This window comes from Apiospora phragmitis, assembly GCF_038363925.1.
Source record: "Apiospora phragmitis strain CBS 135458 chromosome Unknown utg000010l:1.0-9815664.0:1.0-9183399.0, whole genome shotgun sequence".
In the NCBI taxonomy this organism is placed as follows: Eukaryota; Fungi; Ascomycota; class Sordariomycetes; order Amphisphaeriales; family Apiosporaceae; genus Apiospora; species Apiospora phragmitis.
In genome coordinates, this window is record NW_027117409.1 from 8,610,652 (window position 1) to 8,625,696 (window position 15,045).

At 52.5% G+C, this 15,045-nt stretch overlaps 5 protein-coding genes across 5 annotated transcripts; 3 read left to right on the forward strand and 2 right to left on the reverse strand.

Moving 5' to 3' along the window:
• Positions 1–4,061: 4,061 nt before the first annotated feature.
• PG994_012383 (uncharacterized protein) lies at positions 4,062–4,709 on the forward strand (the record flags this gene model as incomplete). The annotated part of the gene is made up of 1 exon (XM_066863792.1): positions 4,062–4,709. The coding sequence occupies one exon, from the start codon at positions 4,062–4,064 to the stop codon at positions 4,707–4,709; it is 648 nt and encodes a 215-aa protein (XP_066712902.1).
• Positions 4,710–5,891: 1,182 nt separating this feature from the next.
• PG994_012384 (GDSL-like Lipase/Acylhydrolase) lies at positions 5,892–7,398 on the forward strand (the record flags this gene model as incomplete). The annotated part of the gene is made up of 2 exons (XM_066863793.1): positions 5,892–6,065; positions 6,187–7,398. The coding sequence occupies 2 exons, from the start codon at positions 5,892–5,894 to the stop codon at positions 7,396–7,398; spliced, it is 1,386 nt and encodes a 461-aa protein (XP_066712903.1).
• A 477-nt stretch (positions 7,399–7,875) lies between these two features.
• PG994_012385 (ribosome biogenesis protein erb1) lies at positions 7,876–10,446 on the reverse strand (the record flags this gene model as incomplete). The annotated part of the gene is made up of 5 exons (XM_066863794.1): positions 7,876–9,054; positions 9,104–9,260; positions 9,319–9,750; positions 9,808–9,881; positions 10,021–10,446. 5 exons carry the CDS (start codon positions 10,444–10,446, stop codon positions 7,876–7,878), a joined length of 2,268 nt encoding a protein of 755 aa, XP_066712904.1.
• Positions 10,447–11,078: 632 nt separating this feature from the next.
• PG994_012386 (uncharacterized protein) lies at positions 11,079–11,938 on the reverse strand (the record flags this gene model as incomplete). The annotated part of the gene is made up of 3 exons (XM_066863795.1): positions 11,079–11,461; positions 11,526–11,615; positions 11,683–11,938. 3 exons carry the CDS (start codon positions 11,936–11,938, stop codon positions 11,079–11,081), a joined length of 729 nt encoding a protein of 242 aa, XP_066712905.1.
• A 1,195-nt stretch (positions 11,939–13,133) lies between these two features.
• PG994_012387 (uncharacterized protein) lies at positions 13,134–14,282 on the forward strand (the record flags this gene model as incomplete). The annotated part of the gene is made up of 4 exons (XM_066863796.1): positions 13,134–13,148; positions 13,277–13,516; positions 13,599–13,979; positions 14,049–14,282. The coding sequence occupies 4 exons, from the start codon at positions 13,134–13,136 to the stop codon at positions 14,280–14,282; spliced, it is 870 nt and encodes a 289-aa protein (XP_066712906.1).
• Between the last annotated feature and the right edge of the window lie 763 nt (positions 14,283–15,045).

Sequence of the window (15,045 nt, forward strand, 5' to 3'; positions counted from 1 at the left end):
AAAATGGCGAGAAAGAAAAAAGCTGGGCTGTATAGCATGTGCACAGATCGCAAGGACTCCTTCAGGAATGGTATCGGTCGTAGGCTCTCATACTTGTGTATAGATCAAGCTTTCGGAGATCCTCTTCAGAACAAACGGAGTTTGATGCCACCATCCAAATGACGGCAGTGGGGAGTTGCAAGCAAGCAGACCAGCTCCGTCCAATGGCTTGTGTTGCTTCGCGAAGCCTCATAGACATGACAGGGCCACATTAGATTCCTTTGGTGTAGTCTGCCCCTTGTTTGGGAATCCCATAATTTGATCTGCACTTAACCTAGGCAGGATCATGGGAAAGAAATGCCGTTTCTTCCGGGGGTCAAACAAGGACATTGGAGACTGCATTGGACTGATTCCACGAGCATTCAGATGGAGATCAAGTCGGGAACGCCGACATGGTAAAATATGCCAGCCTTGCCGATCTTAACGTTCATGGGTGCCCGATATAAGGATTTCGGAAGGGGAAACCCTAGACCATCAAGGATATCACCACCTCATTGACAAACCAGAGTTTCCTTGTGGTATGTCTGTAGCCCAGGCTGTGTCTGTAGCGGTGAAGGTAGATGATAAATCAACAGCTGGTCAAGACACCCTCATGGATGTCCATCTGGCCAACGTCCCTGTATAACATGTGGGAAGTCTAGAATTACGGCCAATAAGAAAAAAGGTGCAAGGTTGTGAGGCACCCAGATGTTGACGTTGGAAATGGCGTATGCAGCCACTGAAAATGCCAGCCACAACCGCAGCAGGTTGTGTGAGACTTGTGAAGAGTACCTGCGTAAGAATGGGCGCTTGCAACTAGGCTTGCTGTCAGCATTTCCATAGCCAGCCTTCTGGAGCATAAGATATACGTCGAGAGATCGAGAAATTTGCAACAGGAGACCCAGTTGCGGGACTGATAATGCCTTGTCAAGGCTGCAGACCAAGCCGGTTAAGCTGTTGAGTCCCTGGAGGGGGGGTGTGCAAGACATGTCAGCATGTGTGGCAAATATTAAGGTCCTGCAGGCACAGGCTTAGCTACATACCGCTCGTCTCGTTGTACTGCCCGATTCACCACGTGGGAATATGCTGTGCGCTTCATCGTCACCCAGTTGGTGGTGTGGTGGAGGAGACTAGAGGAGTATCAATTAGGCGTATCATTACAACCAATTCAGCCGTCTTTTAGGTAGTTAGGAATTATCTGCCACCCTGTGGTAGCATCCTTGCTGCAACACGCGCACAAGAATACGACAGGCCGACTCCTTAACGAAAGCAGGTCGGTGGGAAACAATGGCATGTTTGCATGCTGTGCTGCTGCGACTCCGTGGGAAAATCATTCAAGTCATCTGCCACAAGCCCCTCCAGCCTACGAACGGTTAAGGTTCTCAACCCGTTTGACACGACAGACGCCATCCTATTCGACGACTCGATAGCCAAACTGACAGGGAGGAAGTGGGACAAATCGATATGTAAGAGTCAAGGGTAGTTGGGACCTGGCAGCCTGGACGCCCAACTTGAAAGAAAGGCTTGGTTCCCCTCAGGGTGCCGTGGTATTGCTTGATAGTTGGAAGATATGGATTTGGACTGTCCCTGCCATTGGACTTTTCTCAGTATGTATCCTAGGATGTGACGTCTTGGGTAGAGGTGGAAAGCTGCAGGAAAGTCGAACGGCAGGTGCAGCTGTGAAACAAAACTACCAGACTGCTCTTCCATTCCAGGTTGATTGCAGATCATGGAGTACCGTACCTAAGCCTTAAATTACGGCAGCTTGTGTTACCGCTTTGGTAGGTACAGAAGGACCTACTTGCTGGAAGCTGCTGCACCAGAGGCCGAAACAAGGAATCATCGAGAAATAGGAAGGGAAAAGAAACAAAAAGTGCCTAGTTAGAAAGTCCACGCACTCACGGTAGGGCTGACTAGAGACGCCTAGGTAGCACTGCTACCGGGTACTGACCCGGGGTCGATGCAATCAGCCATCCGGGGTTGGATTACCTGCAGGTTGTTATTAACAGCTAGGTACATGTAGTTAGCCGCCAGCTCCTGAAACATCCAGTCATTACGTTGAGCGAACTCGGAAATATCTGGATAAAGAATTGGGTTTCTTTACGTAACAAGTGTCAATCGGCGGCGCAGTCTCACTGCCGATCAGGTTGTCGGGCGGAAAGATCCAAGATATGTCGGATGATGGATGGCGATGATGGCGATTGCGGCACAGCACATTTCCACCCATCCACCCACCCACACACACAGGGAGCTGCTTCCAGGGCCACCGACGCCTCATTTAGGTAATCTAATCGCTGTCAGCTCAGCAGTCCCTATCTGCAGCAGTCATAGCGGTGAAACCTTGCGTCCAAGAGCTTCCTGTGTGGCCGAAGCAAAATGACCCTACACCACGGCATCAGCGCCGCGGCCCGCTTGAATACCCTGGCTTGGTAGAGCGCCGAAGTGAGCTGGTGAAATCTGCATATTTTCTTGTGACCTTCAATGGCGTTTCTGATCCATGTTAGATGCGTCGACATACGCGATACTGGGAGAGTTTACACAGACTGACAAGCAAGCATCCATGCTGCATGTACATGCTGCAACTGACCTTGAAATATTTCTGCCTTTATTCAAGATACAGGAGTAAATCCAGGTCAACATGGAAGATTCTTCGATGGCACAAGGCCTTTTGCATCTGCTCGTGTCGTGTGTCTTCCTTTCCAGATTGAGTGTCAATGCAACACTGTCAGGTTAGTTACCGGGCATTGCTCTGCAAAGGATTTTTGTCGTCGGCCACATCCATGCTGGGAAACAAAAGTTCCATGTGCTTACCGACAGGCTAACCTATATTCTGAATACACCCGCTAGACAGCTCTGTCCAAACAGAGCTGGCCACCAGCTCGCGGTATATCATATCTCGTCAAGACGTCACGTTATGGCCCGACGAGAAAAGCTCGAGGCGTGAAGAATACCAAGTACTGGTCAAAGGGCGCATCGGTGAGATTGTTCTTATGGCCAATAGTCTATCTAGCCCCTCGACCTGAAGCTAACGTACCGTGTCTGGATGATTTGAGACAAGTGACCTTGGCAGGTTGCAGTATGAAGATGCCGCAGGCAATTCTTCAATGATACGAGTCCTGTCAAAGATATGATATGACGACAAGGTTATGTATGTACTGGAAAGTGTCAGTCACACCCCTTTTCGCTCAATCATGCAGGGACATACGAGGAATGTCTTATAAGTGTGTACATGCTGCAGGAGAACGAATACCTGGGAAAAACACGCCAGGATGTAGGTATTATCCATCTTTTATTTCTAAGGCCCCGGATTCAAGTATATTTGATAAAAATGGAGGTCAGCGGGCCTCTGCGGGGGAGCTTCCGGACGCATGCCCAGAAACATAAGTACCAGAAGAGTAAATGACGCAAACCAGTGAGGCGAACAGCGAGCCAGAAGTCGATCTGGAATACATAGGACTTTTGTATTCCCATACATACCCGTCATATGTAGTCAGGGTAGGACTGCTTAAGGCTGGTGCAACGTTGGATAATTGTAGTTAGTATATCGAACGTCCTGACTTGCTACTGAGAATCTAAGCTAGACGGGGTCCTAGGACGTTAGAGCTACCGCCTGGTATTTTTCGAACAAAAAGAAAATAAAAGAGGGAGTTCCGTTGCTCAACTGACATATACCTGCCATGGACGTAGAAAGAGTCCTACGTAATCCTTGGACAGCTCAACATACCTGCTCAAGGTCAACAACATACGCCCCCCCCCCAAATGATATAAAACCATTGCTGCCGCCGTTTCCATAATCCCTCTTTCGACGCCATCCATTCATTCTGCTCCGAACCCTTCCAGAGATCTGCTGCAGTGTGCCGTACTTTGTGCGACGGCTCGGGACGTCTCCAAGCGCAGCAAGACTTTTCTTTTTTGCACTTGCAACTTACACACTGCTTGCTCCCTTTGAGACGACCTTACCCAGTACCCGTCAAATCCCCAAGCACTGCCAACCATCAACGCTCGGACAGTTCATATATCATCTCGTCTTTGAAGGACTCAACATGGCTGAATATAACACATTTTACAAGAAGCTGCCCTCGACTCGAAGCTCTCGGCACACCGTCCAGGAGAACCAGTGGACTCGAAATCGTCCTCCGCATTTCATACAAGAGAACATCCCATCAGGGCAGAGTGCGGGGTCTTCGAATGAGCCTGCTGCAGATGAACTTGCTCAAGAGCTAGAGAGCATGGCCATGTCCGGTAAAGGAGAGGACGCGCTCCATGGCAGCCCGATGGGTTCTGACCACACTAGCACCTCCAACCTCACCCCAAGTGCCCGCCCAGACATTGCTCGGTATGCCCTTATGGGGGCGCAAGACCCTGCGAAGCTGGCTCTAACCAGTGAAACACTGAAGGTCTTCGACGACCTCGAACAAGGCGGCAATGAACACTACCCCCATGTCGCCAACTGGTGCACCGGCCCGTACAATCCGGGCAATGAGCCTTTTACCATCGCCACCGCCGCCGACCTAAGCGACAGCATGTGTGTAACCGGACCTGCACGGAGCCAGGCAACGGATGCATCCTGGGTGGTTGTCTCGGCTCCGGACGAGAAGCTGGACCGCATCGCCGAGAATATCAGCGGGGCCGGCAGCCTGTTTAATGATATACCCGCCGAGCCGGCCTGGGATGAGTATGATGTACGATAATGTGTATGAACGAACTCGCAACCAACGACAGAAAAGCAACGCATGGGGAAGAGCTGCTTGATTAGAGAAACCAGGCTCTTTTATAACCGGAATGTTCGGATACGTATGGGGTTAATTCGGTCTTTTCCTTTTCTTGTTTTATTTCATTTGGCTGTTTTTATTTCGGCCAACTTGGTTACTTAGCCCAAGAATCAAAACAATCTTGAGTGACGTTACAGGGTCGGGATTGACAAGGGAAAGGGGATATTTTCGGACTCGGGATGTGTAATTAATCAGCATTTCACAAAAGATAACGACTTCATCTCGAAGGCGTAACCATTATAACGATCTGAACCATGCCAGATTTTCTTTACCCTCCACAACGCCATGTCGTCTGAACAAAAGTTGAGACTGGGTGTACTCATTCTCCACAGTTGACTGTTGTAGACCAGGCATCTCTTCCCAATCTGGCAGTAGCCGGAAAAGAAAGCACATAGAGACGCTCGAAGAATGACGAAAAGAAAAGCAACCCATCGGGAACCCTTTCTCCAACTCCCATCCCCAATTCTATCGCACTATGGGTACTATTCTTCCGTCGCTCCCCACTCCCACGATGCGATTCATGGAGTACTGGCGGAAAACAACCCTGCCGCCATTTAGGCTAATAAGCCAAGGTCGACGACCCAGCGACAGTGAATATTCGGACAGCTTGACCAGGGCATTTATGACTTGGGCATTGGAACGGCTCTGGACTTTCCCCCAATTTTACCCCAGCTTGGGGAAGACAGGGGAAGACAGGGGAAGGGGGGAGAGGGAGGGGGGCGGCGGAGTGCCACTGTACCCCAGTTTCCACCAATTGCTCGGCACAGCAATACCCGTGGTGCTAGTCGAACGGTCACAACCAGGCGAGGATGAGTGCCAACTCCCAGTCCGCAAGCTGTTCCTGGCAGATCGCCGGCTCGCTTTGTGGTGTCGCTCGTGAGGGGAAATTGTACCAAAATATGGCGGTGGGCAAAAGAAAAGACGTATAAATTCACGATGGAGGCGATTGCGCCCAAAATTTCGATTGCCCTGAGTTGGTAGGTTACGTACAAGCTTGTTACTCGCTGCTGTGTTGTAGACACTGGCCAACTTGCGTCGATATATGATATATCTTCGTCTTCCAGCTCAGCCAATGATAGCGAAGACGGGCTGAACACCATCATGCATATCTCAAGATGCTCTACCCTCCTGCTGGCGCTGTTTCTCAACAGCGCCGCGGCACTTGCCGCCACCGACGGCCAAGTCAGCAACGAGGGCGGCAAGAAGCACTGGACTGGGATATGGGCAACGATGCCACAGCTCACTGAGCCGGCCAACCTGCCACCAGCACCATATGTGAGTGAGAATGAAGCAAAGGGAGAAAGGGAGAAACCGAGAAACCTTCGATGATGATGATGATGATGACGATAGTGTCAGACGAAGAAACAAGGGCTTATACTGACACACGCCCTCCCAGAACGCAAGCGGCCTAGTCTTCCACAACGCCACCATCCGCCAAACCATCAAAGTCGCCCTGCGCGCCCGCACGATCCGCCTGCGCCTCTCCAACGCCTTCGGCGGCGCCGACCTGCCCATCGCGGCGGCGACGATCGCGCTGCCCGCCGTCCGGAACGGCTCGACGGGGCTGTCGGCCATCGACCCGGCCACGCTCCAGACGCTGACCTTCTCGGGCGGCAGCGCCAGCTACACGGTCCCCATGGGCGCCCTCGCCGTCACGGACCCGGTCGAGTTCCTCTCCGGGCTGAAGGAAGGGTCCGTCGTCACCGTCTCGCTGTACCTCGCCGAGGGGCAGGCGACTAACCTCGTCACGTCGCACCCGGGCAGCCGGACGACGTCGTACTTCGCGCCTGGGAACGTCGTAAGCGCAGCTGATATCGCTACTGTCTCGCCATCAGGCAGTGACACCACCAAGAGCGCCGACCATTGGTACTTCATCTCGGCCCTCGAAGCATGGCTGCCGCGGTCGCAAAACAGCGCCCTCGCCATCGTCGGCGACAGTATCACAGACGGCCGGGGCAGCACCACGAACCAGAACGACCGGTGGCCGGACCAGCTGCAAGCGCGCCTAAACTCTCGTTCCCATTCCTTCTCCTCCTCCTCCTCCTCCTCCTCGCACAAAATCGCGATCCTAAACCAGGCCGCAGGCGGCAACCGCGTCCTGCACGACGGCCTCGGTCCCAACGCCCTATCGCGCATCGACCGCGACGTCCTCGCCCAACCCGGCGTGCGCTACGCCCTACTCTTCGAAGGCGTCAACGACATCGGCACCGCCGCCACCGACCCGACCTCTCAACACGCCGTCGGGACCCAGCTGATCGCCGCGTACGAGCAGATCCTGGCCCGCCTGCACGCCGCGCGCCTGCCCGTCTTCGGCGCGACCATCACGCCCTTCTGCGGCGGCGCGCCGGGGCTGCAGCCGTACTCGGACCCGGAGCGGGAGCGGACGCGGCAGCGGGTCAACGCGTGGATCCGCGGCAGCGGCCGGTTCGACGCCGTCGTCGACTTCGACGCGCTCGTGCGCAACTCGTCGCGGCCCGACCAGCTGCGCGACGAGTACAACAGCGGCGACTACCTGCACCTGAACCCGGCCGGGTACGAGGCCATGGGCGGGGCGGTCGATCTGGCGCTCTTTGACAAGTTTGCGGACGGCGTGGATCGCATGGTATGAAAGGGATGGGAGCGTCGGTTCGGATTCTTGAGGGCGAGAGCGAGGGAGAGGGCAGAATCTAGCAAAAAGAAATAGCATGTAGTATATAGATTTCCAACACCTGACAATTATACCTGTAAGGGGCTACTTGGGCTCATCCCTAAACCACCTGCGCAGAATAGGTTAGGGCTGGCGCGAAAGGATTAGCAGGTGGCAAATCAGACGTGATTGCTAGGATAGCCCATGAACGTTGGGCATCAAAGTGAGGCGAGAGTCAACATCACCGCCCTGGCATAATCCAAACCATGAGCAAAAGCATAGCAAAATGAATCCAAAAAAATCAAATCGTAAATGTTTAATGGGAAGAATCCTGAATTACATGAAGCTCGAAGGCTTTCTTCTCAATGAACGCCAAGCGCTATAACTCCGTTTTGCCCCTTTTTCTATTGGCTACATCCTATCTCTCTAGGCAGCACGAGGTACGACGGTCCGACCGTCTTATGCCCATAAGCGGCACATACCATCGGCTCCGGCAGACACCAGCCATGGGTTGGTTGGGTGCCAGTCGATATCCATAACACCGAGATTACTAACCACCTTGTGACCCTTCAGCTGCTTCAAAGGCACCAGCGTGGGATCCGTCATCAGGTCGTTGTGGACGCGTCCATGGAACAACTGGATTGTACCATCGTCACTAGCATCCGCGAACAACGGGAAACTACGCGAATACTTGACCTGTCTGATGGCATTGGGATGGAAACGCATTGTCTTATACGGTCGGGCAGACAGCTCGAGATCATGCCAGAGCAGCCGACGATCGTAGGAACCAACGATCAGATGGTCTCCGGAAGCGGCGTGTATGTCGAACGAGGAAATCCAGCGAGCTCCGGGTTGTATAGCCTTCACCAACTCCTGTTTCTGCAGATCGTAAACCCTGATGGTGCGTTGCAGGGCGACGAATAGGAGGGGCCTCGAAGGATGGAACTGAGCTGACTGTGCCAAGCCCGGAAGCTTACGGAAGGGGATTTGTGTGAGGTGCTTAGACAGTGTGTGGATCGCTACCGCAGAACGCTGACCGGTAGGCGATACAGTACAGAAGAAGTCGCCGCGTCTGTGCCAGTTAATGACCTTGACATCGGCGCGTACTGTGATCTTCAGAAGCACTCCTTGGTCCTCGAGTCGGGCTCCCGGACGAGCCCAAGTTCCAGGCGGGTCTTTGCGAGCTCCGTTGCTGGTCAGGGTGGCCTGCTTTCCATTGGTTGCGTATCCGAAACCTGTGTCAAGTGCGGCCCGGTTCGCTTGCTGTACCTCTTGGTCCAGCATAGGCGGGATAATGAAGTAGACGTCTTGGCCTGCAGCAGCAGTAAGAATAGCACTTCCAGGGCGCCATCGGACCGCGTTTACAGGCTCGTCAGCGCTAATACGGATGCTGGCCATTTGCTTGCCACTGCGAAGCTCCCAGAATTTCACAGCACCATCATCACCTCCACTGGCCACCCATTCGCCGGTAGGGTCAATCGCCACAGAGCGAACTCTGGTGCCATGGTTGTACTCCACAGCACCAACCGTAGGAATGGCCTCAACTCTTCGGCACGGGGAAGTTTTGGAAGTAGCGAGTTTGGATCGATATTCAAGCGTGTTCTCCTGACACGAGGGGCGAGGTAGAGATCGAGACAACTGCAGAAATTAGTGAGTATTGGCTTTCGTTTTGTAATGGTAGAGACACATACCGTTCGAAGGTTTCCTTCACGAATATGTCGTAAGCAGGTACTTTGCGCAAAGCATCGTAGCCTTGAGGCAGATATGGCTTCTCCCTCTCCTCAGGGTCTGTCTCTTCCCATTTCTTCTTCTCATCTTTGTTCGGGAGATACTCAGGGGGAGGACTGGCAATGATCGTTAGTTACGCGTACGGAGTCAGAAAGCGAAAAGAGGAGTGCATACTTGTATGACAGGTCAAATCCTGGTGGCGCCACCTTCGGAGCCGGGATGTGCATCACATGTGGTGGTTGCGCTTGTTCGTTCGCCCATAAATCGTACATTTCTTCCTCCTCGTCTTCCTCCTGCTCCCGTTCCTCCGGAGGCTTATACGGCTGTATGCGGCCTTCACGGATTGCCCGAACAATCTTCATGATTCGTTGTTGTTCATGTTTACTCGGCAAGAATCGGCGCTTTGGCTCGGGGGCTGCCGAGATAGGCATGGTCTCCTCTTCGTGAGTAAACCACGGAACATACTCAGGGTACGGGTCGTAGCCCTCTTCCGGTATTTCCTGCATCTGGACACGGCGCAGAAGCTCCAATTCGTCCCGGCTCAGGTTCAAGGGCTTGCCAGTGGCAGGGTCGGTAAGTCCGGTCCAGCCCTGGGGGATCTCGATACTTAGATTCTTTATTAGAATCGTGTCCGCGACCAAATTATACCTTAAAGTAGCTTACCTATCCAGGAGAGCATCAAGAGCCTGGCCAGTGGCTGGCCTCATAATCTTTTTGCCGTCAATGTTGTAACCGATCTTTTACTGTATGTTAGCTAGGCAACCCAAAGCAGTTTCGATCCATGAGCTCACATGTGGGTATTGATCTAGAACGAGCAGTTAGCAAACATGAACAACGATGTTACGGTTCGTAGAAGCGTCAGGTGTCCCTCGAGACCCTGAGGCTAATTAACCCCCAAGAATGATGTATAGTCTTACCGTAGAACTTTAACGGGATATTTCCTATGGTGTTTTCCGGATCTTGCGCGTCGGAATCGTCGGAGTCGTACACAGGGTCAATTTCGTCGTAAACGTAACGCTCGCCGCCATTGGCGTCCTTCTCGACCCGGTACCGGGGCCCGTCATTTTCGTCGACATCCTTCTCGTCGATGTCTTCGTCGGATGGTACCTCGTCGCTGTCGAGATCCTCATCTTGGCCATCGACCTCTTCGGCCTCGTCGTCGCTGTTCTCTTCGTCCTCCGAGTCGTCGGAGAGCATACCTTCCAGAACACCATCGCCGAACTCATCGTCGGAGAAAGTAGCAGCTTCGGCCTCTGCCGCAGCAGTGGAAGCCTTGCGCTTCAATTGCGACCGTGGAGCCATCTTGATCCTCGGTTGCGTATTTGGACAAAAAGTCGTTGCGCAGGTCGACTTTTACTGCACTTGAACGCCGTCTAATTGGGCCTGGGGCTTGGCCAGGAACTTTTTTCGAGCTAGGTGGGGTCCCTAATGTTTTCTGCCGTCCAGTAATTATTTGGTTTTTGACCGCCTTCCAACTGGACTAGCATGTCTACAAGCAATTGACCGCCTGGACTCTCGAAAGTCGAGACTCGACTTCCAACCGTAGAATCTGCCATGAGCAGTCAATTTCTAATCTTTGAATTTCCCGATAAGAAAATTTTCAGTTAACTATCATTGGGGTTATAGCTCAGTGGTAGAGCGTTCGCTTTGCATCTGCAAACTTGCGAAAGGCCCTGGTTTCGATCACCAGTAGCTCCAGTATCCGTATCATTTGTGGGATTTTGATTTTGACTTTCACGTTCGTTTTACACTCTCTATTACCAAAATAGTTGCTGTGTTTTAGTTTTTGGCACTGATGATAAAACGGTCTAGAAATATGGAACCAATCTCTTATATTTCAAACTGACAGATAGCCACAGCAAAACCGCACTCAGTACATGGAACACTAAACCGCATCATTCTGGCACTTGCTGACCACGAGAACTAGACCAGCATCAAAGATCCTCCACCTGCCGGGACTTCTTCTCGTACTTGATATCCTTGATGTCGGCAGTGCTCATGACCCGAACACGCGAGCTACGGATCTCAGGTCGGGACAAGATGGCCTCATACAAGGGTGCGAACTCTGTAGTGCTCGTGACTCCATGCTGCTTCGCATCTTCGTCAACCTCGACTCGCATGGCGAGATAAATCTCGTTGAAGCGCACGTTGGTTTCCTCATTCTCGCGGCTAGCGGCAGTCGCCATGCTGAACAGGGGACCTTGCGTCATGGCCGGCAAAGGCCACCACCCCAGGTCGCCCATAGCCCCGGTACAGATGGTGTACGTTGCTGGCTTGCCCTGTTCAAGCAGGTAGCCAATGGTGTCTCGATAGGCAACTGCGGCATGTCTGGTCAGCGAGGTGCGATCTTACCAAGGGGGAGAACGGCGCTCTCAGCCTACAGAAGTTGGACTCGAAGCCCCTTGACATATTGTCGCGCAGTAGTTCGGTGGTGATGTCCTGCAGGGCAGTTGGGATATAGTCGGCGCCAACTTGACGATGAAAATATTTATTAGCATAAATCAATCAACACGACACTTAGTAGGAGATGTAACTCACCGCAGGTAAAGACGTGCTGGAAAGATGGCAACTTCCCCGCCCGCACCTGTTCGACAACACCTCTCACTCCTGAGTCCGAGACCACATCGGCTTCAACAAAGGTAACCCCTTCCGAAGTCCCAATGTTCTTGACGAGTTTCTCGCCCGACTTCTGGTTCCGCACAACTGCTAGGACTTGTCGCTTCGAGCGCAAGGCAGCAGTGACCGCGAAAGTGCCAATGTTTCCGGTCGCCCCGACTACCAAAACGGTTTCCATGGCTGCTGTTTTTGGGGATGTTTCTTTAGAGTATGGCTTCGTTCAGGTGTCTGAGTCTTGATGGTTCCCTAATATCACAGCACTCACGGTCGGATCAACGAGTCTTTATAGGGAGCTGGTTACATTGCTTACTTAGCCGACTCCAGCAGATGCTGGCATTGGCGATATACCTGGTACAGTACAGTGGTATCCTTCCTGATGGCTTCAAATATTCCGTTCGCGGTGTTCCGTTCGCGGTGATATGTTAACTCGCGGTTCTTGCGTTCACTTCGGAGTATTGCTATAACCGAAAAGTCCGGTTTCATTTGTCATCGCAAATCATCAAATTCATGCCAAGATGGTAAAGAGCGAAAGACTTGCCGAGGCAGTATGCCACGCTGTTGTTCGGGTCGTCTTACATACAAGCTACAGCAAGGTTCGTGTGTGATTCATAATCATTCTAAAGTTCGAAATGAACGTCACTCTGCGGGGGACCCATAATGATCTTATGCATGGTTGGGCTACGATCTTGAAAAGCGGGATATGCCTTGGCCACTACTTAGGGAGGCATATCGCCAGTCTCAAGGCTATGCACCAGTCGCTGTTCCACGTAGTCGGTACATATTGGTGTCTTGGCGTTAGTGTCGGCAGTATGGAGAACTGGTCAATGGAGTGGACGTATGAGATCGTGGATGCCGCCTTCCCAGAAGTATGAAAAGTACACCTTGTTTGACCAGATCGTCGCTGACCTGTAGAACACCTGGCATAGATAATGGAGTTTCTTCAAATGCTCCTAAAAATGAAGGCTGCCGGATCGCAGTCATCAAATTGACCACAACTGGAAGTAGTTGGATACAGAAAGAACATAGCGAGACCGGAGACCGTCGTGTCTGTTATCTCCATTGACGAGGAGTAAGGACGGGAAGGCCAGAGCACGCCAGACGGTTAATAACACACTGCCGGGGTTTGGGGTGGGGTATCCGAAGTGGGAGTCAGTCGCAATAGTCCGCGTACTTTAACCCGCTACGACTAAAAAAACTGCAATTGGAGATTCGAGGAGAGATTGCGGCGAATGTCCGAGATAGCTGTCTTTTTGATCTATGTGACTGCATAATATTATATAGTCCTAAGAGAAAAGAGGCTGGATCTTCGGCTTCCATAGGAAAAGATTGTATCTTGCTTGCTCTCTTCTTTATTTGCTGTTATTCCCAGCGCCATGCCTGCTTTCTCAGTAAGTACCTCATCGGCTTGCGGTGGATCCTGCTCGTCGCGTATGTTACCGACGACTTTGGAGGGATCCCCGTGACAACTTCGATTTCATACAGGCTTGTATGCTAATATGGACGGATCAACCTATAGCGTCTCGTCCGCTTCCTCGCCAGGGATGGCAGAGTTTACTATGGTGATGCCCTTCTGCCCCGTGGTGTCACGGATATCGCCAAGACCCGGCAGGCCCGCATTGTCACGGGCGATATCTTCGGCAAGCACGAGGTGACCGACCAGGTCGCCGATGTGCGTCTTCTGCTAGCACCTCTTGCTTTGGAGGACGTGAAGACGGTCCGGTGTCTGGGATTGAACTACGAGAAGCATGCCCACGAGGTAGGTACCATTACCCAGCCCAGCCCAGCCGAGATAACTTGATCATTGGTTATGCGCCATTTGCTGAAACATTAGATTACAGTCGAAGATGCCCATCCCGAAATACCCGGTGCTGTTCTACAAGCCGGTGACGTCTCTGGCCGGACCAACAGATCCCATTCCCGTGCACCAGATCGCCCAGGAAGAAGCCGGGCTGGACTACGAGTGCGAGCTCGTCGCCGTTATCGGCAAGCGTTGCTCCGACGTGTCTGAGGCCGAGGCCCTCAAATACGTGCTTGGCTACGCCATCGGCAATGATGTCTCGCACCGGGACTGGCAGATCAAGCGGGGCGGCGGCCAGTGGTCCCTCGGCAAGGGCTTCGACGGCTGGGCTCCGTACGGGCCGGGGATCGTTTCGAGCGACCTGATCAAGGACCCGCAGACCCTGAAGATAGCGACCCGAGTCAATGGTCAAACCGTCCAGGTAAATAAAGTGTTCCCCGTTACGCGAGAAGGAGCAATCACTGAACTCAGCTTACTAAATCGTCTACAGGGGGAGAACACAGCGGATATGATCTTCAATGTGAAGCAGACGATCTCATTCCTCAGCAAGGGCCACACACTCCTGCCCGGAGACTTGATCTTCACAGGCACGCCGTCTGGGGTCGGCATGGGTCGGGAACCGAAATTGTGGCTCAAGGACGGCGATGTGGTCGAGGTTGAACTCGAGTCTGTGGGAACTTGCACTAACACGGTCGAGTTTGCCAAGGAGGCCGCTAAGCTCTAGGGGTGGCCGTACAGGTCACCTAAATATATGAGCTCATAATTGCTTCGTCTCGTTCTAGCGAGTTCTTGGGCTGGTTAACTCAAGTAGGTTTTAGAGACCCCAAAAACGAAATGGGCACGATTTAAAATCAGATTATTGGAACGATGGATGGATTGACTCTATAAGTTGGTCCAGTGAAAAGAAAACCTGTATATGGCTATGAACCCTGGCAAGGCTTTCTATACATAATTGATCAAAGCCTCGGCGGCAAAGTCGGCAACTACAAGGCTTCGCTTCTGGTGTGATGGAAGGTATTGCCTTATCTGTCGTTTGATTGCGGCTGTTTTCCGTTGTGGAATCCTTAAGTCGCAGCTGACAGGTTGGAGAGAGCACGCTAGGTTGATCATGCACATGGTGTTGGTATTGGCGTGGGCGGAGCAGCTTTGGTGTTAGCACCGCCCACAACAACAGGCAAACCAACGGCCACCACGGTCTGCGGTTGTGTACAATCCTCACTGCCTCTTATCAGGCACTTGTCTTGAACCCACATGAAACCAAGGGTGATCGAGCACATATCCAGCGCTGTACCTCGACGCTACTTCCCCGCCATCAGCTCCCACATGCCGACTTTGCCAATCAGCCCGCAGTGTGGCTTAAGGGGTTGCTGCCCCGGTGACTACTCTAGGCAAGGCTCAATTCAAGCACTGCGCTAGAATTCCAGAAGGAATCGTTATAGGACAAGGGGCCAAGTGCGAGTCTGTTCCTGATTGCTGCACTTGGCGAG